This window comes from Scyliorhinus canicula, chromosome 4 (assembly GCF_902713615.1).
Source record: "Scyliorhinus canicula chromosome 4, sScyCan1.1, whole genome shotgun sequence".
Taxonomy (NCBI): Eukaryota; Metazoa; Chordata; class Chondrichthyes; order Carcharhiniformes; family Scyliorhinidae; genus Scyliorhinus; species Scyliorhinus canicula.
In genome coordinates this window covers 80,825,219-80,848,123 of record NC_052149.1, presented here as the reverse complement: position 1 = coordinate 80,848,123, position 22,905 = coordinate 80,825,219, and the positions used below count along the sequence as shown (strand labels likewise).

The window sequence follows — 22,905 nt, the reverse complement described above, 5'->3', positions numbered from 1 at the left end:
GTTTCCAGTTGATTTTTATAATCTGAATAGGAGACGATTCTGCAAATGTCCAAAACAAAGGTTAAATGACTAAACTTTGAAAATATTTGCCTCATACTATTATTTCCCCTTTTTTTTTCTCTTTCCAATCCCCTTTACAGCAACTCCTCTGCCTGAAGAATTTGAACTGCAGGGATTTCTTGCACTCAGACCTTCATTAAGGTAAATACACCTTTTTTTAATAAGTGTATTATAACATGCACTTGATTGGCATGGTCCTTTTAAAGAAAGCCTACTTTGTTGTGACTAGTTTCATAAGAATGTACAGGAAAAAGATGAAAAATTTTGGCCCATCAAGGATCTCGTACCAACACAACCAGCCTAAAATCAAACTATATTTTGAACAAGTCCCTGTCCTCCACAGTTTTAATCTACTGCTATCACAAATGAATTATTTGAAATATTTGAGCACAGAACACCTTCTAAAGACAAGCTTCAAATTAATTATCACACCATAATTTCAATTCCTTGGGTGCTCTGATCTGACTTGAATCATAAAGTTTTGCAGTACTGAAGGAGACCATAGTTTTCAGATAAATTCATTTCTCTGCTTTTTCGCCATACCTTTTCTCGTCCCTTTTACAAAGCTGTTACAGCTTTAGTAATTCTGGCAGCATCTATTGAGAGAGAAAAAGGATTACCATTTCAAGCATGTGAAAACAGCTTCTGATGAAAAGCCTTAGACTGAAATGTTAACTATATTTCTCTCTCTGCCATACCTGCTAAGTGTTTCCAGCATTTTCTGTTTTTTCAGATTTTCAACATGGGCCATATTTTGCTTTCATAAAGATTCTTCTCCCATTGCCTTTACTAGAAAATTCTAGCAACACTCTGCACTTGGAGATTAGAATAAGTTTTAAGTTGTAGACTCGCTGACTAGTGGAGATTTTTTTCCCCCTGTATATCATACAAGTCTGTATTTATCTTGCCTACATATGTGGGTTAATGAACCTCATCTCAACACTTATTTTTTAAGAAGTTAACAGGGTAAAAGTCAGTGACAAACTTCTACACATACAAAAGAATCATGCTGATTTTATTTAACAGTGTTTGAATTCAATGTGTTTTGCTGGTGCAACAATTCATTCACTGAATTGAATGAAAATGTAAGAATCAGAACTAATCTCCCTCCCCAGATTTTATTCTAGGGTTGCAAAATTATAAAATTGCACTGCTTTCATTACTTCCAATGTGCAATTATCACAAGTGAAAATAATTATTAAGGCAACAGCTAAACGTCCAACTTTTATTGGACCTTTTAACTAACCTCTCATTCATAATGTAACATTTCTCACATTCTGGTGAACTAACTATATAAATATTTTCCGACTGCAGAGTCGTCTATCTTCTAATTTATCCATTCAAATTCCCAAGTGTCTTATTTGACCTGGTTTCAGATCTTATAATCACCATCTTGAATGCCTGCCCCTATCTCTAACCTGCCTCTGTCAAGACCTTAACTCAACTGCCACGGACACCCTCATTCATATCTTTGTCATCCCCATTGTTTTCATGGTTCCACCCTCTGTAACTTCAGTTTATCTATAGCTCTGCAACCTGTATTCTATTGCACACCAAGGCCTGCATGTCTGTCACCCCAATTTTTGCTGACCTACGTTGCTTTATGGTTTTCTAGCATCTTCAGTTAAAATTCCTATCCTTATGTTTAAATCCATGCATGGCCTTGGCCCTCCCTTGAAGCTCCTCCAGTGGTACAATCCCATCTCACCAGCTTGCTGTTTCTCTAACTCCCACCAATTGTGCAATCCATCTTTACTTTGTTGATAACTATGCATTCAGATGCCTAAGCCCCACGTTCTGGAATTCTCTGCTTAAATCTTTCTATATTCCAACACTGCAACCTCCTCGGACTTTCTTTAAAATCCATCTCTTAACCAGGCTTTTGATAACTGGGCCTGACATCTTTTCATTAGCTTTACATCTTTTTTTTCCCCTTGGATATCTGATGCCTTGGACATATAGGAACATGGGATCCTCTACACAAAGAGGTATTATATAACTGCAAGTTATGTGCCTTTGGAATAGACCTTCAAACAGTTCATCTGAATGGCACTTTGTGACCATATGAATTGTCCTTCTTGAAAAGAGTGCTTCAATAATATCTTAAATCTTTGAAATCAGTTTTTTTTTATCATTTCCCATCTGAGCAGGTTATTGATGTTTGTAAAGACCTGCATTATTGGCTTGGAGAATCTGCTGCTGGGGAGGCAGCTTCATTTAATGGCATCTTAATGGTGACAACAGAGGTTTGGAATTTTAGCAGATTTGGTTACCAACCTTGGCATGGGGACAAGAAAAAGGAGTGCATGGTTACATTAATCAATAACTAGTCACTGGAACTGTTGCCATGTTTTGGAATCTACCCAGGACTATTTAAAAAAAAAAAATGACATCTCTGTGTAATTAGTTAATGGAAGACAAATCCTGTGTAGTTTTCTAATTGTGTAGTCAAGAAAGGTGTTGCTTTGGTTTTGGTGTCTTTTACTAACAGTTTAAAAACAACTAGACTTCCTTGAAAGAGAACACTGCAGCACTGTTTGCACACAAACATGTCTTTTTAAAGACCTTCTTAAGCCGCTTGCTTTCACCTCCATAGAGAAACTATAGGTGAGTGATGAAACTAGAGCATATATTGTATAGAAAGGGATAGTCATAGAATCCCTTCAGTGCAGAAGGGGACCCATCGGCTCATAGAACCTGCTCATAGACCACCGAGACTCACTCCCAAACCCTATCCCCATAACCCCACCTAAGCGCTGGACACTAAGGGGCAACTTAATGTGGTCAATTCACTTAACCTGCACATCTTTGGACTGTGGGAGGAAACCAGAGCACTCGGAGGAAACCCACACAGGCACAGGGAGAATGTGCAAACAAGGTCAAAATCGAACCCAGGTCCCAGGCGCTGTGAGGCAATAGTGCTAACCACTGTGCCGTCGTATTGTGTTTGGTCCTTTCTGATTTATATTTTGACTGCCCTGTCTGTTTAATGGTGAAACAGTTTAGATAAAAAAGTAACTTACTGGGGTTAAATAAGAGAGTTGGAAAAGAAGACAAGTGAGATTGAGACCTTTTTACATGTCATCCATCGAGTCCAGAATACATTCTTGTTAATTTGTTGCTGCTAGATTACGGTTCAGAGTGATCAAACCTAGATTTATAAACATTTTATATACACAGTGCTAGAGATGCTGAGAAAGTAAGTTGCCATCTGAAAGATTAATATTAACTCAATGTCTCAATGTAAGATAAAATGGTTATGATTTTAAAGGCATCAGTGGAAGCTTGTTTAGCAGATTTATTTAATTTAAAAGAATAGGTTATCGTGTTTGGCAATGACCGTTGACCATTTCAGGTTATATACAAAATAATCTGGCTTCTTCACCAGAACATGAGTAAGACATGTAATCCTTCAAGCCTGTTTGCTAGTTAATTAGATAATGGATGATCTGTACCTTAATTCTATTTACCTACATTTGTTTCATATCCCTTGATGCTCTTACTAATAACAAAAATTATGATTATCAGTCTCAAAGTTTGACTGACCCAATATCCAGTTCTTTTAGAGAATAGAATTCCACATTTTCCCCAACGTTTTTGTGAAGTAAAGTGATTCCTTGTTTCATTCCAGTGCAAAGTTGCTCTAATTGTAAGATTATGTCCCCTTTTTCCTGATTTCCCCACGAGACCACTCCGACAAACCCTTTCAGAAATTTAAGCACCGCAAGTAATCTTAAACTTGAGGGAATACAACCTGTGTTTATGCATCCTGCCCTCTTAATTTAACCCTTTAAACCATGGTATAATTTTCATAAATCTGCACTGGACCCACTCTAACGCTAGCATGCCTTTTTCTGGAGTAGAATGACTAAAACTGAATGTAATACTCCAGATGCAGTCTGACCAAGGCTCCATATAACTGAAGTGTAACTTCCCTTTGTATTGCAGCCTCTTTGAAACGAAACAAAGGCCAAGTTTTTGTTGGTCTTGTTAATAAATTTTTGAATCTCTTGTAGAATTGTGATTTATACATCTAGAAATCCAATTCCCTGTGCTCCTTTGCAATTTCTCGTTCCTTGTCATTTAGAAAATGTAGTGCTTTGTCTTATACCCAATGTGAATACCTCACATTCGTACATATTGAACTCCCATCTGTCACAGCCTTGCCCATACGGTTAATCTGTTTATGTCCCCTTGCAACCTTGTGCTCCCATCTGCACAACTTACTGTTCCTCCTAACTTGGTGTCATCTGCAAACCCGTATATATAACTCTCCTTCAGCCAAGTCATTGATGTGTATGGTACAGATCTCCGGGGAACACACTTGTTGCACCCACATGTCGCACCCTGCCAATCAAGAGTATATTTTATTCTCCTTATTCTTACTGTGTCTCTGACCTCTCAACCAATTTTCAGTCTGTAGCCTCGGGTTACTTTCAATTCGATTTGATGACCTTTTTTATGGAAAGTTATCAAATACCTCTGTTCCCCCTCGCTTTAAATAATAGAATGACATTTGCAATTTCCCAATCCTGAATCTAGAGGACTATGAAAAATTATTACAAACTCAGCTGCAGTTCCATCATTTTTTTTTAATACCTGAAGCTGGAACCGACCAAGTTCTAGCGATTTGTCAACCTTCATATCTATTTAAGCTTATTAAATCTATTAATTTCCTCACCTTTTATTTTACATTTCCTTGTACACGTACACGTAATATTTTATCATCATCCTATACCATCTAAACAGATACAAAATACTTATTTAACAAATCTGTCATTTCGTTATTGTCCATTATAGTTTAACCTGTATTGCTTTTAATGTGCTCCTTGCCACATGCTTTCTCAATATGTTTATCAACATTTTGCTGGCAGTTTTGATATAGTTTGCAAGGTTTTAATTCATATTGCATTTTGCACCATTTTTAGTTATCCCAATCTTTGGATTTCACTTTTTTTGCATTTGCTTCCATCTTAGTATCGTCTCTTGCTGATGAACTGTGGCTTTATTTTTTATTCATTCTTTTATAACATGTGAGCATCACTGGCTGTACCTGCTTTATTGCCAACATTAAGTGCCCTCAAGAAGGCGAGCTGACTTTTTGAACTGTTGCAGGTCATGTCACATAGGTACACCCACAGTGCGGTTAGACAGTCACTTCCAAGATTTTGACTCTTGACAGTTCCAAGTCAGGGTGATGTGTGGCTTTGGTGGGAACATGCAGTTGGTAAGTTCTCGTGCACCTGCTTCCCTGGTCCTTCTAGGTTACGGAAGTTGTGGTTTGGAAGATGCCATCGAAGTAGCCTTGAAAGTTGCTGCTTTGCATCTTGTAGTTAGTACACACTGCTGCCACTGGGTACTGATAGTGGAGGGAGAAAATGTTTAAGGTGGGGGGTGAGGTACCAATTAAGTGGGCTGCTTTGTTCTGGATGATGTCAAGCTTCTTGAGTGTTATTACACTGATCCAGGCAATTGGAAAATACATCTACTTGTATGCAATGAAGTTACTGTGAAAAGCCCCTAGTCGCCACATTGCGGCACCTGTTCTAGTACACAGAGGGAGAATTCGGACTGTTCAAATTACCTAACAGCACGTCTTCCTCGACTTGTGGGAGGAAATCCACGCAGACACAGGGAGAACGTGCAGACTCCACACAGACAGAAATGCATCTACATCAGGCATCTACTTATGCCCTGTAGATACTGGACAGGCTTTGGAGAGTCGAGAGAGAAGTTGCTTGCCACAGAAATTCCAGCATTTGAGCTGCACTTACAGCCACATGGTATTTACACAGACTGGTCCAGTTCCATTTCTGGTCAATGTAACCCCATGGATGACATTGGTGGAGGATTCATTGATGATAATGCTGTTGTAATGGGGAAATGGTTAGATTATCTCATTAGTTGGTACTTGTGTGGTGTGAATGCTAATCCGCCCAAATCTGAATGTTGCTGCATGTGAATATGGACTGCTTCAGTGTCAGAGGAATCGCAAACGGTACTAAGTGTGCAAAGATCAGAAAACACCTCTACTTCTGACCTTATGGTGGAATGGTCATTGAGGTGGCTGGTGTTCGGGCCGAGGACACTACCCTGAGAAATTCCTGCAGTGATATCCTATGACTGAGATGGTTGACTACCAGCAGCATCAACCACCTTCCTTATGTTAGGTGTGATTCTAACTAGTGGTGAGTTTTCCCCTTATTCAAATTTGCTAACTCTTTTTGATGCTGCACTCCATTAAATGCCACCTTGCTGTCAAGGGCAATGGCTGGGTTGGATTTGTCCTACATTTTGTGGACAGGACATAGAACATAGAACATAGAACAGTACAGCACAGAACAGGCCCTTCGGCCCTCGATGTTGTGCCGAGCAATGATCACCCCTACTCAAACCCACGTATCCACCCTATACCCGTAACCCAACAACCTGACAATTTTCCACTTTGGTATTGTAGCTGTACTGGAACAGCTTCGTAGTAATAATAGCTTATTGTCACAAGTAGGCTTCAATAGTTACTGTGAAAAGCCCCTAGTCGCCACATTCTGCCACCTGTTCGGGGAGGCTAGTACGGGAATTGAACCCACGCTGCTGCCTTGTTCTGCATTACAAGCCAGCTGTTTAGCCCACTGTGCTAAACCAGCCCCTGTAGTCGAGCTACTTCTGGAACACAAGTCTTCAGTACTATTTCCAGAATATTGGCATGGTCCATGGCCTTTGCCGGTATCCGGTACCTACAGTTGTTTCTTCATATGCCGTGGAGGGAGTTGAATTGGCCGAAGACTGGCATTTGAGGTGCTGGGAATCTCTGGAGGAAGTTATAATCTTTATTGTCACAGTAGGCTTACATTAGCATTGCAATGAAGTTACTGTGAAAAGCCCCTAGTCGCCACATTGCGGCGCCTGTTCTAGTACACAGGGAGAATTCGGACTGTTCAAATTACCTAACAGCACGTCTTCCTCGACTTGTGGGAGGAAATCCACGCAGACACAGGGAGAACGTGCAGACTCCACACAGACAGTGAACCAAGCCAAGAATCCAATCTGGGACCCTGGTGCCATGAAGCAACAGTGCTATCCACTGTGCTGCCCATCACTTGGCACTTTTGGCTGAAGATGGTTGCAAATGCTCCAACCTTGATTATTGGATTGGATTTGTTTATTGTCACGTGTACCGAGGTAACTACATCCCTCCCATTTTCCTTGTCCTTTCTGAAGATCCTATGGTCTGGAACATTTAGTTCCCAATCATGCCTAGCATGCATCCAAGCCTTGAATGGCTACCAATTCATATCCTTTCAGTTGGATTTGGTCATCTAACTTTTTTTTGTTTTTTATGCTATGTGCATTTGTGCCAATAGTTTTTATTTCAGTAACCCCCTTACGCTGCCTGTGATGTACTTCTCACATTTTTTGACTTGTTGCTTGACTTTCCTGATCTATTTATATCTAAGTCAACCAGCATGTGGCTTGGATTACAATCTTGAGATTGTTCTTGCTATTCAAGTTAATGCCAGACTGATACTCCTGATACACACTCAGCAGGACGACCTCTTGTTCGTATGTCATTTATTCTAATATGGATCATAACTGACATGTCTCCCTCCCCTTGCTATTATGAGATCCAACTTACATTCTTGTGTAATGGGAATAGAGAACTCAAGTCCTGACAGTCTGTGTGGATTTTGTGTGTGTGTGGCTGTCCAGTGTTTTGAAGTTCTTTGGGCTGAATGTGGGCCCAGGACGCTTTTGCAAAAAGGAAAAAAGAGAATGAAAACCTGATCATAGACCCAGGAGTGGAGCACCATAGTCGAGAATTCCAGACAGGGAAAAGGGCAAGGGTACTGGGTGAGGCCCCAGTCAAGAAGCCAGAGGAGCAAATAAAGAAGCTCCAAGAAGAAAAAGGGCTGTGGCTGGCAGATCTTGTGTAGAGGGGGCTTTGGAGATGCCCAAGCAATTGAAGAGAGATCTGGAGAAGCCCTGGTGATCGAAGGAGGCAATAGAAGATTGGTGGCTCCGTACTCCAGGCCGTCAGGAGCAAGGATACCCCTTTGAACATTGGCCTTCTGCTCGTCATGGCCAAAATACTGATGGTGTACTTGAGTTCCTGTTGGAATGCAGATTTAGGAATCCGGCAGAACAAAATCTCAGCAGATGAGATTGAAACCCTCAAGCTGGGCTGTCATTGAGGCCATCAAAATTGGAGCGGCATTTGGAGAAAGTTCAAAGGTCAAGACTGGAATCCTGAGATCCTGAGTCAGAGTTTCAATTAGATTAGTTGACTCAACATTTATGTCTGGGTGGCTTGCTGGGAAATCCATGGGATCTGTCTTGGTCACATCTGTCATTTTATTATGCAGTGAGAGTTCGACCACAATTTGCTTGTTAATTCACGTGTACCTCCTCTTAAACCTTGAATGTTTGAGTGTAAAAAAAATATATTGTAGGTTCTTTTATCTTCCTGACCTTGTGTAGCCGTTTATTTTAATTTGTTCAAAACCTGTGAAATCGTGTCGCTTTATTCTCTTCACAAATCTCTTGGATCTCAAATTTTGTTCACTTTAATCAAAAGGTTATTGGTCCCTAACTGGATCTTACCAAGGACTTGGGAGGGTCTAGTCAAGGATCATAAACACATTTTATCCAGCTGATTGAAACATCCCTTGCCTTGGTAGCTAATACACTGACTAGTCTCTCGCTCAGATCTGCATAGTATATTCTCTCTCAAACCTATAATTATAAATCCACAAAGCTGAAGCTTTTTTATTCTGCCACACGAGCAAAGTATTGCAGATGCTAGAAATCTGAAATAAAAAGAGGAACTGCTGGAAATATGCAGGTCTGGCACCACCTTTGGAGAGCATTCTCTCTCTCTCTCTCTCTCTCTCTCTCTCTCTCTCTCTCTCTCTCTCTCTTCTCTCTTCCCTCTTCCCTCTTCCCTCTTCTCTCTTCCCTCTTCCCTCTTCCCTCCCCCCCGGACCTCTTCCTGCACATGCTGGGTTCCTATTACCTCGTGGACTGTCAGTCACACATGTATCTTCATATGTAGCTGTAGCTTACCCTTTTGGACTTCTTAACTGTGTTCTAATATTTTTCTGACTTTAGAGGATGAGTGGCAGAGGTGTCTTTAAAATGCAATCCTTTTATTTTTTAAAAGAGAGAGAAACAGGATTCTAAAGATAGATGACACATTTCTTGGTTCTTTGCATGGCCTATTTTTTCTCCAAATTTCTCCATTTGCTGCTTATTTTTCCCCCAAATTTCTCCATTTGCTGAAGTTATTTGGTTACTGTATTTTGGTTATCATTTATGCTTGTGTTTGAGGATTTTTTTTACTTCCATTGTTTTGTTTCGTGTAATGAATCTGTTCAAGATGCTCTATACGTTGATGTATTTCATTCTTGTAAAGAAATCTGGATTTCTCGAGCGGGCACCAAGGAATAGTGGGAGACAAGGAAGGGCAGCAACTAAGGACACGCCATCAGCGATTGCTTGCTTTGGGAAAGTGGATAGCAGAAAATCATTCCAGGTATACTGTATCCAATATGAAGATTTAAAATTCACTGTACTTACATGAATAAATTAAATGTCCACCACTTGGATTGGCTGACAGTGGTTTTAACCAAGGAAAGAAGATTGGAATCAATTGCATTTTAACGTTTTAATTTACTTTCATAATTTCAAAACCAAACAATGGCTGCTCCCTGATGACTCAGCAAGTTTATCCAATGGTGTCTGAGCCTTACAGATCAGGAAGGTCTTTAGTTTGATCTCTGATTCGCACTGAGTTATATGATCTAATTGAGATGTCCACAGTTGGCCTCAGTTCCTGGGTGTCAGTTTGCTGATCCTGATCACTATCTAGCTACCCCTGCTGGAATTCCATACCTATGCCAGTGGTTAAGGAGAGCATTGGGCTTGTCCCAGACAAAAAGCCTTCTAGTATTCTCCGGCAAGGCTCACACTGGGTCCAGACATTAAAGGGTTATGGAATTGTACACCAGCAAGGTATCAGTGCCTGCAGGATGGGAAGGTTGAGAAAACAGGAAAAAGTACAATTGAAAGTATGGTGCATTAATGGAAAGGGTCAAGTTTCAATTTGTTTTGTTTTAATGCTGGCTGACCAAGTTGTGACTAGCTCATGTCTCCCAACATATTTTGATTCCACAATACATATTACATTATCTAAGAAAAATCTATCAGTATTATTGAATTTTTCAATTGACCTATCTTCAGTTTTCTTTGGGGTAAGGGTTCCAGATTTTCACTATCCTTTGTGAAAATGTGACTCCTCACATCACCCCTGAATGACCTATCTACAATTTTAAAATTATGTACCTTTGTTTTGGACTCTTCCATCACATGAACTAGTTCTCTGTTTACCCCATCAAATTGTCTTCATCATCTTAGACACAGTTAAATCATTTCTTAATCTTCTATACTCAAGTGAATAAAAACCAAGTCCATACAATTTGTCCTCATAATTTAACCCTTCTAGGGCCCTAAAGCAAGTTCTGTGCAAATATTTGTTCACAATGTATGTTACCTTCTCAGACTTATCCAGAGCAAAAATGAAGAAGGAAAACTACTATTTGTAACTGACATCCCAGAACTGGTTAATGAGGAATCTTCTGAATCAAAGGATAACCTGATCTTGCTGGAACCTCCCTTTTCAGAACCTAGCAGCATCGAAGTTGGTCAAGGTCTAAAATCTGTCTTGTCTTCAGGCAAGACTCAGAGTAACAGTTCGGAAAGTAGTGAAAAACTGGTTACCTTCAAGGAGAATATTAAACCACGAGAACCGAATCGGAATCACCACCTGAAAGAAGGCATGAAGGATAGATGGGACTATAACAAAGGAAATGATATTGCAAACAAAATGGATGTAAAAAGAGACAGCAATAAGAGAAAGACTGAACCAAAGAAAAACAATCAGGAGAAGAACCTGGAACATGCACGGAAACAGAATGTGGCGGTGCAGGTAGGGAGTCACTTCTTGAATTTGAAATCTATGGTTTTTGTAATAGAAGTCATATCTTCAATTTGCAAAAAGATTGCCCTTAAGTATACTTTAAAATTTCAGGGGCATTGGATGAAATGCAGGTTGAAAACCGAAAGCAGTATTAAATTTATCCATGTGGGTGATCTTTGTTTAACTGTAAGAAGTCTTACAACACCAGGTTAAAGTCCAACAGATTTGCTTCGAATCACTAGCTTTCGGAGTGTAGCTCCTTCCTCAGGTGAATGAAGAGGTGGGCTCCAGAAACACATATAGACAAAGTCAATGATGCAAAACGATACTTTGCATGCAAGAACTTTAACTTGGTGTTGCAAGACTTCTTACTGTGCTTGCCCCAGTCCAACGCCGGCATCTCTACATTTTGTTTAACTGGACTGTTTTGAAATAGATTGGACTGTTTTGAAATAGAAACACCCAATTATACTGAAAAGAATACAGCGCTTCTCTCAAATCAAATGTCTCATGATACTTTGTAGCCAATGAATTATCTTTGAAACCCAAGCATTGTGTAGACCAACAGCTGCCACATTTGTGTGCACAGCATGGTCCTGCAAATAGCAAATGAAAAGTGAACAAATCAGCTGTTTTAGTGGCTGAAGAATAACTGGCCCAGGCTATTGTGATCGGGATCTTTTAGGTCCACTTAAGCAGCTAAGATATTGATTTATCCTTTCATGCTAAAGATGGCACCTCTGGCAGTATAGCACTCCCTCTGTTCAATAAATTAGGTGCTTAAGTAAGGCTTTTAATCTCTGCCCTTCTGTCTGTTGGGTGACTGTGCTGATGATTATTGAATGTTTCCTAAGGTGTTTTAAGTTCTCATTACTTTGTGAAATGGATCATAATTGTATGGTGGTAGTATTAAAAGTGTAAATATTGGTGCTAATGCTGGTTCCATTTAATTGGTTTCATTAAAAGCACTATAAATTTTGGGAACATTATGTTTTGCTAGCAAATACAATTTTCATTCCTTGCGCTTTAGACTGAGCTGAACCTTAAAAGTAGACGAGGGAAGACACCATATTCCATAAAGTTAAAAGATAACACTGGGGTAGAACTTAATATTAGTAGAAGACTATTACAAAGTCTAAGTCTGATTTAAAGCGTTAAGAAACATAAAATGATAAACACAATACTCTTAGAAATTCTATGGGGAATATACTTTATAGAATGTTGTGAACTCCCTGTGTTGGCACTCTAGTTTATATTTGCGACAAATGTTGCCTTTTGAAGTGCCCCATTAGATAGATAGATAGATAGAGAAATAGATAGAGAAATACAGCACAGAACAGGCCCTTCGGCCCACGATGTTGTGCCGAACTTTTGTCCTAGGTTAATCATAGAATTTTGGACACTAAGGGCAATTTATCATGGCCAATCCACCCAACCTGCACATCTTTGGACTGTGGGAGGAAACCGGAGCACCCGGAGGAAACCCATGCACACACGGGGAGGATGTGCAGACTCCACACAGACAGTGACCCAAGTTGAAATCGAACTTGGCACCCTGGAGCTGTGAAGCAATTGTGCTATCCACAATGCTACCGTGCTGCCCTTAGAATGTGCTTTCTAAACTTTTTGATTTTCTGTTTTTTGTAAGCTTCCTATGCTATGATTTGTTGCCTTCTTTCAAAAGGTTGTGTATTGAAAGGTTGTGTAGGCAGATGTATTGCCGCAAATACATAAAGAGGCAAAGGGACATGCTCTTTATACATATTTTTATTATTAGTCTGTAAAATACATGGATACTATTTTGTTGAACTTTGTATTTTTGCAGATAGCATCATTTACAGTGCAAATCTGATTAGTTTATGAAACTTATTTGCAGAAACTGTCCTGAAGCTCAGAATTTAGAATTTGAGCAATATCTCCTCTACTATGGATTCACCCTCGAAGGCAAAGATAAATATGTTTATTTTCTAATCTACTCAGCTGTCTTCTAAAACACTTTTCTTCGCCCCCTCCATCCATTTGGTGCAAGAAACTGGTGGATTTCATTGTCATCAAGACTGAGACCATCAGTTCACCTGCCCCTTTTCCTGTTACAGCGCCAAGATCACCGCTAAGTTAAAACTCTCTCCTGGTTTCCATCTTTGCTTTCTAACCCCTTGTTTCTCTCTAGCTTCTGTCTCATGTTGCCGTATGCTCTTTCTGAGTTCATCTCACCCATGAGACCCAGTTCTTTCTACTAAACTGCTGGCCACCCAACTTTCCTTCATGTGCCCAAGCTAGCTGTCATTTAAGCTGTTTTCTGACCTCTAATCCTGGTCCCTTCCTTTCAAAACTTGACAATCGTACAAAAACTGTCCTTTCTGCAGCTTTGTTTGATTCTCTCTGATCACATCTCTGTTGCAGGGTCAAATTGGCTCTACCCAAAGTCGCAGTCTCTGGCCAGAATTTTAGGATGCCCAACTCAGAAGCATGCAAATTTGCACAAAACGATGTCCGGTGCACGTTGCGATGGCATCGCGTACTCGCGCAATATTTCAGTCAGCAGGCTTGCGCACAAGTAGGAAGCCCTCCCACTGGCAATCAAACAGGCAGTTTAGCCCATTAAGTGGTGATCAAATTAATGCAATCAGCCAACCTCACAATTTGGATCGCTATAGCCAGGAAAGTGAGATATTAATTCATGCTCCTGCTAAATTTGGCACGACCTTTGGGGTGCCTATTCCAACAAGTTTCCCGATCTCAAAGCAGCAACCCCAACCCCTCCGCCACCTCCTCAAAGTTAATGTCCAGGTTTATGATGCATTATTTCTTCTTGGTCCCTTTGGGATCTTTGGCGTGGCATTCTTCACCACCCTCCTTTAATACCTTTCATCCATTGCCCATCTTGATGGCATTGCCTTTGCTTAATTATCTGCTGCTGGGTCATGTTCTGCAATAATTTTCCCCATAACTTTGCACAATTACATTTGGAAACCAAAAAGGTTTAGTTATTGGCCCCGTTCTCCTCATGCATGCTGCAGTTAGCAATATCACTAAAAGATTGCTCATTGGATCAGCTTCCACGTGTGTATCAAAGTCAATCTCCAGTACCTTTTCACCACTTCTTTCAACCTCCCTATCTTATTGTCTGACTGCTGTTCTTTTTAGCATTCACCATTCCTGTGCCCTTGCTATTTATTGCGTCCCCCTCGACAACTACTTTCACAGGTTGAACCAGGTGTTCACAGCCTTGGTGTTCTAATCAACACTTCGACAGAGGATATTAGGTTGAAAGCAACTGTGATGTTGTCTCAGCCAACGTCCCACCCTTCAAAAAGTTCAGCTCATTCAAAACTCTGCTGCCCATATCCTAATTGTCCATCTGCCATCTCAGCCATCACTTTTTTTTAATAAATAATTTTTATTGAAATTTTTACAAAATACAAAATATAAACATCTTAACTTTGTTAACATACAACCGCGGTAACCCCCCATGAACAGTACCCCCCCAGCTTCAAGAGCAACTTCAAACAACAGGAAAGAACAAAAACAAAGAAAAAGAAAGAAGAGAAAAACAAAAGAGAAAGAAAAGAGAGAGAGAGATAGCACCCTCCACAAACCCATGTGCACAGTTCTCCCTCCCCCCCAATCCTTACCCCCCCCCCCCCCCCCCCCCCCCGGGTTGCTGCCGCTGTCGGCCTATTTCCCTACCGTTCCGCCAAGAAGTCCAGAAAAGGCTGCCACCGCCTGAAAAACCCTTGTACTCATCCCCTCGGCAAATTTTACCCTCTCCAATTTAATGAACCCCGCCATATCCGAGATCCAGGCCTCCACGCTTGGGGGCCTCGCATCCTTCCATTGGAGCAAGATCCTCCGCCGGGCTACTAGGGACGCTAAGGCCAGAACCCCGGCCTCTATCGCCTCCTGCACTCCCGGCTCCACTGCAACCCCAAATATTGCGAGTCCCCAGCCTGGCTCGACCCTGGATCCCACCACCCTCGACACCGTCCTTGCTACCCCCTCCCAAAACTCCCCCAACGCTGGGCACGCCCAAAACATATGGGCGTGGTTCGCTCGGCTCCCCGAGCACCTAGCACACCTGTCCTCTCCCCCGAAAAACCTGCTCATCCTCGACCCACTCATGTGGGCCCTATGCAGCACCTTGAACTGTATGAGGCTAAGCCTCGCACAGGAAGAGGAGGAATTCACACACTCCAGGGCATCCGCCCACGTCCCCCCCTCAATCTCCTCCCCCAGCTCCTCTTCCCACTTCCCTTTCAGTTCCTCCACCGAGGCCTCGTCTACCTCCTGCATTACCCGGTATATGTCCGAGATCCTCCCTCCTCCGACCCACACCCCCAAGAGCACCCTATCCCGCACCCCTCGTGGGGGCAGCAAGGGGAACCCCTCCACCTGCTGCCTGGCAAACGCCCTCCCTGGATGTACCTAAACATGCTCCCCGGGGGGAGCCCAAACTTCCCCTCCAACTCCCCCAAGCTCGCGAACCTCCCCTCCACAATCAGGTCCCTCAGCCTCCTAACCCCTGCCCTGCGCCAGCTCAGAAATCCGCCATCAATGCTCCCTGGGACGAACCGATGGTTCCTCCGTATCGGGGCCTCCATCGAGCCCCCCATTTCTCCCCTGTGCCGTCTCCATTGCCCCCAAATTTTGAGGGTAGCCACCACCACCGGGCTCGTGGTATACCTCGTTGGAGGGAGCGGCAACGGCGCCGTTACTAGCGCTTCCAGGCTCGTGCCCACACAAGACACCACCTCCATCCTCTTCCACGCTGCCCCCTCCTCGTCCGTTACCCACTTACGCACCATCGCTGCGTTGGCCGCCCAGTAGTACCCACAGAGGTTGGGCAACGCCAGCCCCCCCTATCCCTGCCTCGCTCCAGGAACACTCTTCGAACCCTCTGAGTCCCATGCGCCCACACAAATCCCGTGATACTGCTGTTGACCCTCCTGAAAAAGGCCTTTGGGATAAGGATGGGGAGGCACTGGAACAGGAACAAAAACCTCGGGAGCACCGTCATCTTGACGGACTGCACCCTCCCCGCCAGTGACAGCGGTAGATCTTAGCCATCACTAACCTACAGAAGCCTCAGGTGAATAGCCCGGTGAGGGAGTCGGAAGGAGGAAAGATAGTGGAGGTACCGCAGCCATCACGGTAGACATGCTGACTGGTGATGGTGCAGTGGTTTGAAAATTTGGGGAAACAAATGGACAAGCAGCTTGGTCAGCAAGGTAAGGAGCTGAGGGAGTCCTTCAAAGCCATCCTTGAAGAAGCATTGGGCCCGATCCATGGACAGTTGGGAAGGACATCAAAAGCTGTGCAGAGCCAGTCAAGGGGCTGAAGGGCATGGAGGAGCCAGTCAAGGAGCTGAAGGGTATGGAGAAGGCCTTGTCGCAGTAGGGAGGGTGGGTCGCCTCACTGGAAATAGAAATGCTGCTCGTGGAAGAGAGGAACAAGGGCTAAAGAGCAAAAGAAAATAAGTCAAGGCGGCAAAACCTCAGATTGCAGGGTGTCGGAGAGAGTGGAGAGCATGAGGCCAGTTGCGTACTTTTCAAAGATGTTCTCCAGGTTGGTGGGGGGACGAAGTGTTCGTTCCTCCAGAGTTCGATAGGGCCCATCAGGCACTCCGGCAGAAGCCACAGTAAAATGAGCCACCACGGGTAGTGATCCATTTGCGTTGATTTCCGAGGAAGCAGCGAGTCTTGGGAGTGAGCCAAGAAGAATCGTAACATTGCCTGCATGGGAAACGCTGCTGGTTTGGCCCAAATGTCCTGGTAAATTTACAGAGATGTGCGGCCTTTAACAAGTCTGCGTTATATAGACAGGAGTGCAGTTTGGGGTGGTGTACAGTACACTGCTAGACCGAGAGTCACAATGGGGTCGGAAGATTACTTTGACACACTGGAGCATGCAGAGGGCTTTGTTAGGAGAAAAGACTGTGTCCCGATTGAAGACGGTCGAATGGGACTTTAAGAGAGTGACGGGAAGGGTTTGTTGGGGATGCTTTTGGACAAGGTGTATATATTTTCCGTTTCTGGGCAGCCGTTTTTTTTCATTCTTGACATGATGGGTAGGGGGGCCGAGGCAATGGGGGGGGTTATAACTGGAATTGTTATAACTAGAATTGTAACGTGTGAGGCATATAGAGAAAAGTAAGAAGTCTTACAACACCAGGTTAAAGAATTTCACCTGGTTCCTTCACCTGAGGAAGGAGCAGTGCTCCGAAAGCTAGTGTTTGAAACAAATCTGTTGGACTTTAACCTGGTGTTGTAAGACTTCTTACTGTGCTCACCCCAGTCCAACGCCGGCATCTCCACATCATATAGAGAAAAGAGCAAAAAACAAAGAAAAGTACAGCACAGAAACAGGCCCTTCGGCCCTCCAAGCCTGTGCCGACCATGCTGCCTGTCCAAACTAAAATCTTCTACACTTCCTGGGTCCGTATCCCTCTATTCCCATCCTATTCATGTATTTGTCAGATGCCCCTTTAAATGTCATTATCGTCCCTGCTTTCACCACCTCCGGCAGCGAGTTCCAGGCATCTACCACCCTCTGTGTAGAAACTTGCCTCATACATCTCCTCTAAACCTTGCCCCTCGCACCTTAAACCTATGCCCCCTAGTAATTGACCCCTCTACCCTGGGAAAAAGCCTATGACTATCTGCTCTGTCTATGCCCCTCATAATTTTGTAGACCTCTGTCAGGTCGCCCCTCAACCTCTGTCGTTCCAGTGAGAACAAACAGAGTTTATTCAACCTCTCCTCATAGTTAAGCCCTCCATACCAAGCAACTTCCTGGTAAATCTCTTCTGCACTCTCTCTAAAGCCTCCACATCCCCTGGTAAGGTTGCTGGGGCTCAGGTGCAGATGCAGGGAAGATGGGCCGGGCGGATTAGTTTTTTTTTTCCGTTGTCTTTTGGATGGGGACCCTATTTGGGGCTACCTCACCTGTAAGAAGTTGCAGGCTCGTAGTGGGGAGAGGGCATTCAATTTGTTGGACCTGTTTAGGCGAGGTTCAATGGGTCTAGCTTTGTTTGGTGGTGGCAGGCAGTCTGCCAGCTGTGGGGGGGGGGGGGGGGGGGGGGGGGGTGCATGTGCCATTGAGTAGGGCTAGTTGCCATAGTAGATGGGTTGAAGCCTAGAAATTCATAACGACGAGATGACTCTGTTGCACGGTGAGAGGCCCCCGATAGGATTAGTTACTAGAATGTGTGGTGCCTGGGGGACCGGTGAAAAAGGTGGGTGTTCATTATTTTAAAGCATCTGAGTGCCAATGTGTTTTTACATGAGACCCATTTGCAGGGGCGGGACCAGTTCCAACTTCAGTAGGGTGGGTGAGCCAGGTATTCCACTCGGGCTTTGATAGTAGGACCCTGGGGGTGGCGATCCTAATTAATAAGAGGGTCCACTTCCTCGGGGAAACAATGGCTGATCAGGTGGATAGGTACATGATGATCACAAGTACGCTGGCGGGTATGTCGTGGTTAACCTGTACACACCAAATTGGAATGATATGTTTATAAGGTGGCTATTGGCTGCAATACTAGATCTGGGTACTCATCACCTAATTATGGAGGGAGATATCTAAATTGTGTCTTAGATCCGTGGCTTGATCGATCAAACCTGAAATTGTTTTCCCCTTCGGGGGTGGTGAAGGTGCTGTTGGAGTTCATTGAGGAGGCAGGGGGAGCGGTCCATGGCAGATTATGCACCCTGGGAGTAAGGAGTGTTCATTTCTTTTCCCCAGTACACGGGGTGTACTATAGAATAGATTACTTTGTGATGGGTAGACCTCTTCTTCCAGGGATGAGGAAGGCAGAATACTCGACCATAGTCATCTCAGACCATGCTCTGCATTTGGTAGATTTGGTGCTGGAGGTGGGACAGTGCACAGGACGGAAGTGGGGCTTTTAGTGGATGGTAGCACAGTGGTTAGCACTGTCGCTTCACAGTGCCAGGGTCCCAGGTTCGATTCCCGGCTTGGGTCACTCTGTACAGAGTCTGCACCTTTTCCCCGTGTCTGCGTGGGTGTCCTCCAACAGGTTCTGAAAGATGTGGAGTTAGGTAATTTGAACATTCTGAATTATCCTTCTGTGTACCCAAACAGGCGCCGGAGTGTGGCGACTAGGGGATTTTTGCAGTAACTTCATTGCAGTGTTGATGTAAGCCTACTTGTGACACTAACAAAGATTACTTGGGTAGTGTTTAGGGTGCACCTGACTAGAGGTAGAATGAGTCACTTCTTTGCGGGGGTTGAGGACCGGTGTGAGCGCTGTGCGAGGGTGCCTGCTAACCACATGCACAAGTTTTGGTGTTGTCCCAGGCTTGTGGATTTCTGCGTCTCCTTTTTCAACACCATGTCAGTGATCCTGGATATAAGAGATAGAACCCTGTCCCTTAGTTGCTATATTGGGCGAATTGGACTTGCTGGAGCTGTGGATGGGTGTAGGGCAGATGTCTTCGCCTCCGCATTGCTGATTGCTCAGAGGTGAGTCCTGCTCGGATGTAGGTTGGCAACTTCGCCCAGTGCCTCCGCTTGGCTAGGTGACTTAATGGAGTTTCTGCACCTGGAGGCAGTCAAATAAACAGTGAGGGTGTCAATTGAAGGGTTCTACTGGAGATGGTACCCATTTATTGTCTACTTCAAGGAGCTGGTCACTGTAAGCGGGAGGAAGGGTTCCTTTTTGTGGTGGGCTATGTAAATTAGCTTGTTCTCAGTTATTGTTTTTTATTGTCTGTGTTTCTATTTTTGTATTGTGTAAATTGAAAAAGATTAATAAAAACATTTTTTGAAAAAATTATTCCATATATGGATCCAGGGTCTTGTCAGCTGTTCACTCATCTGATTCATTACAAAGTAGTCTTCTTCCCCTCTCCATCTGAGTGACAAGGCATTGGAATGGTTTAGGTGATGAAAAGGAGGTTCTTTGCTTTTGCTTTGACCATATGGACCATTTGACCATAAAGGGGCTGGTTTAGCTCACCTGGCTAAATCGCTGGCTTTTAAAGCAGGCCAGCAGCACGGTTCGATTCCCGTACCAGCCTCCCCGGACAGGCGCCGGAATGTGGCGACTAGGGGCTTTTCACAGTAACTTCATTGAAGCCTACTCATGACAATAAGCAATTTTCATTTCATTTCATTTTCATATGTAAATAACCAGGGCCAAGCTCTTGGGTCTCGAGTTTCATTGTGCTTCAGTATGATGCGTGTGATTGTTTAAGAATGTGATGTTAATTGTACTTTTTATTTTGTGCTATAATTTGTGCAGTGCAAAGTGTTATACTATGTATATGTTTGCCATTGCAGTTAACAAAAGATAACTTAATAAAACCTCACAAACCTGGAGGTGACTAGTCTAGTCAGTGCAATGTCCAAGCTCTGGATTGTCAGCTGGACGCTTGTGTTCTAGTATCCAGCTGATATTCTATTCTACACAAATTTTGATCAGATTGATCAGAACCCGGGGACATGCCTTGAGGCATTTCAAGGTGCATATGGGTTGGTGTTCCCACCGGGGTGAATCTTGACATGAAATAGAAAATGAATGATTGCTCTTTTATCTGGCTTGTAGTACTGTTTATGGTCATTATCTTTTTTTAAAATAAATTTAGTGTGCCCAATTATTCCAATTAAGGGGCAATTTAGCATGCCCAATCCACCTAACCTGCATATCTTTGGGTTGTGGGGGTGAAACCCACGCAGACACGGGGAGCATGTGCAAACTACACAGACAGTGACCCGGGGCGGGGAACGAACCCTGGTCCCCAGTGCCACCCGTGTTTGTGGTCATTATAGCAGATGAATTGATTTTTAAGGTTTACATGGTCTATCTCATGTTTGATAAACCTGGGGGAAATGGCATTTTCCAGCACCTTATCAGAAATTAGCCATGATTTATTTGAGTCAGAATACAAAGTAGATTATTTTGTCTTGATATTCTGGATTACAATTTATAACTTGTGTTTATCAGGTAAAACCACAGTCAGATTTGAGAAAGACACCTGTATCAGAGGCAAGGAAAACACCAGTGACTCAGTCACAAAACCAAACCAGCAATTCACAATTCATCCCCATCCACCATCCAGGAGCGTTTCCTCCTCTTCCTAGCCGACCAGGTCAGTGAATTTGTATTTTTAAATTTGGAAACATTACTTACAAATGATCATTCAAGCCTTGCAATGTAGCTATATATGGCACTGCATTTTGTTTCTGTTCTTTGTTTTATATTGATCAAACGTATCTGAGGGAAGATTTTAACATGGGTTTGATAGATGCAGTTTAATGAGCTCTCGCTCAACAAATATTGAGCAATATATGGTGCACCTGAGTTTGCAGACTTGGCTTCATTTACCAAATGCCAAGTTCCTAATATAGCTGTAGGCACTCTGGAGAGGCATAGTACATCACAAAAGCGTCCCCCATATCATACTTGGATGGCTATCTCTTTAAATGCAAGAGGCCACCTTTGGCAATAAAACAATTAATTAAGTGACTAATATTTTTTATCTTGATTTTAATTTTTGCATGAATTATTATATATGAAAAATGTCTCGCAAAGCCAGTGTCTGGTGCAAATGTGAAGGCAGAAAATAGATCTTTCGCCAAGCGATGGAACGGCAAAACACTCTGACTCTGTTTGACTAATGAATTGAGAATGAGATGTTGGCAAGGAGGGTGGCCTTTCTCAATCACACAATTGTTACTGTGTAGAAGGAGGCTATTCAGCCATTGTGTCTGCACTGACTCTCCAAAGGAACAATTCACCTGCCTTATCCCCGTAATCCTGCACGTTCTTTCGTTTCAGGTTACAATCTCATTCCCTTTCAAGTATCTCGATTGAACCTGCCTCCACCATACTCGGACAATGCATTCCAGGCCTTAACTACTTGCTGCATGAAAATGTTTCTCATGTTTCCATTGCTTCTTTTGTCAATTACTGTAAATCTTGTAACCTTTCATTCTCGATCCTTCCATGAGTAGGAGCAGTTTCTCCCTATCTACCTTGTCCAGACTGGTTTTGAATACCTCTATCAAATACCCTCTCGGCCTTCTTTTCAAGGAAAACAGCCTCAACTTCTCCAGTCTATCTTCATAACTGTTCCTCATCCCTGGAACTATTCATAGGAATCTTTCCTGCACTTTCTCCAATGCTTTCACATCTTTCCTAAAGTGCGGCGCCCAGACTGGATGCAATACTCCAGTTGAGGCCGACTAGTGTCTTATACAACTTCAATAAAACCTCCTTGCTCTTATATTCCATGCTTTATTAACTGCTCTCAATCTGTCCCACTACCTTCAATGACTTGTGTTCCATATGCACACAGGTTACTCCTGCTCCTGCAATGACTTTAGAGCTGTACCCTTTATTTTATGTTGTCTCTCCATGTTCTTCCTACCAAACTTTTTGAATTTCTTTGCATTGAATTTCATGTACACAGTGCCTGCTCGCTTCACAAACTTGTCTCTGACCTTTTGAAGTTCAATGCTCTCCCCTTCACAGTTCACAATGCTTCCAAGTTTCATATCATTGGCAATTTTGAAATTGTCCTGTACATCAAGATTTAGGTTATTAATATATACCAGGAAGAGCAAGGGTCCAAACACTGACCCGTGGGGAACTCCACTGCAAATCTTCCTCCAGCCTGAAATGCATCCATTAACCACCACTTTATTTCTTGACACTCAGCCAATTTTGTGTCCATTTTGCTACTGTCCCCTTTATTACACGAGCTCTAATTTTGCTGATACGACTGTTGTGCAGCACTGTAGCAAATACCTTTTGGAAGTCCAGGTACACCACATCAACAGCATTTTCCTTAATCAACCCTCTCTTGTTACCTGTTTTTAAAAAAAAACTCCCATGATAGTTGAACATG

At 43.0% G+C, this 22,905-nt stretch overlaps 1 protein-coding gene across 4 annotated transcripts in view; it reads left to right on the top strand.

Moving 5' to 3' along the window:
• Positions 1-22,905, top strand: part of smg7 (SMG7 nonsense mediated mRNA decay factor) — a 190,197-nt gene that overhangs the window by 113,410 nt on the left and 53,882 nt on the right. For 3 of the 4 annotated variants that reach the window (XM_038794606.1, XM_038794608.1, XM_038794605.1), the window contains exons 12-15: positions 141-201; positions 9,470-9,589; positions 10,615-11,041; positions 21,000-21,144. In XM_038794606.1, coding sequence (XP_038650534.1) covers positions 141-201; positions 9,470-9,589; positions 10,615-11,041; positions 21,000-21,144 — 753 coding nt within the window. The remainder of the gene's footprint in view (positions 1-140; positions 202-9,469; positions 9,590-10,614; positions 11,042-20,999; positions 21,145-22,905) is intronic. The other variant, XM_038794607.1, reaches the window with a different exon arrangement.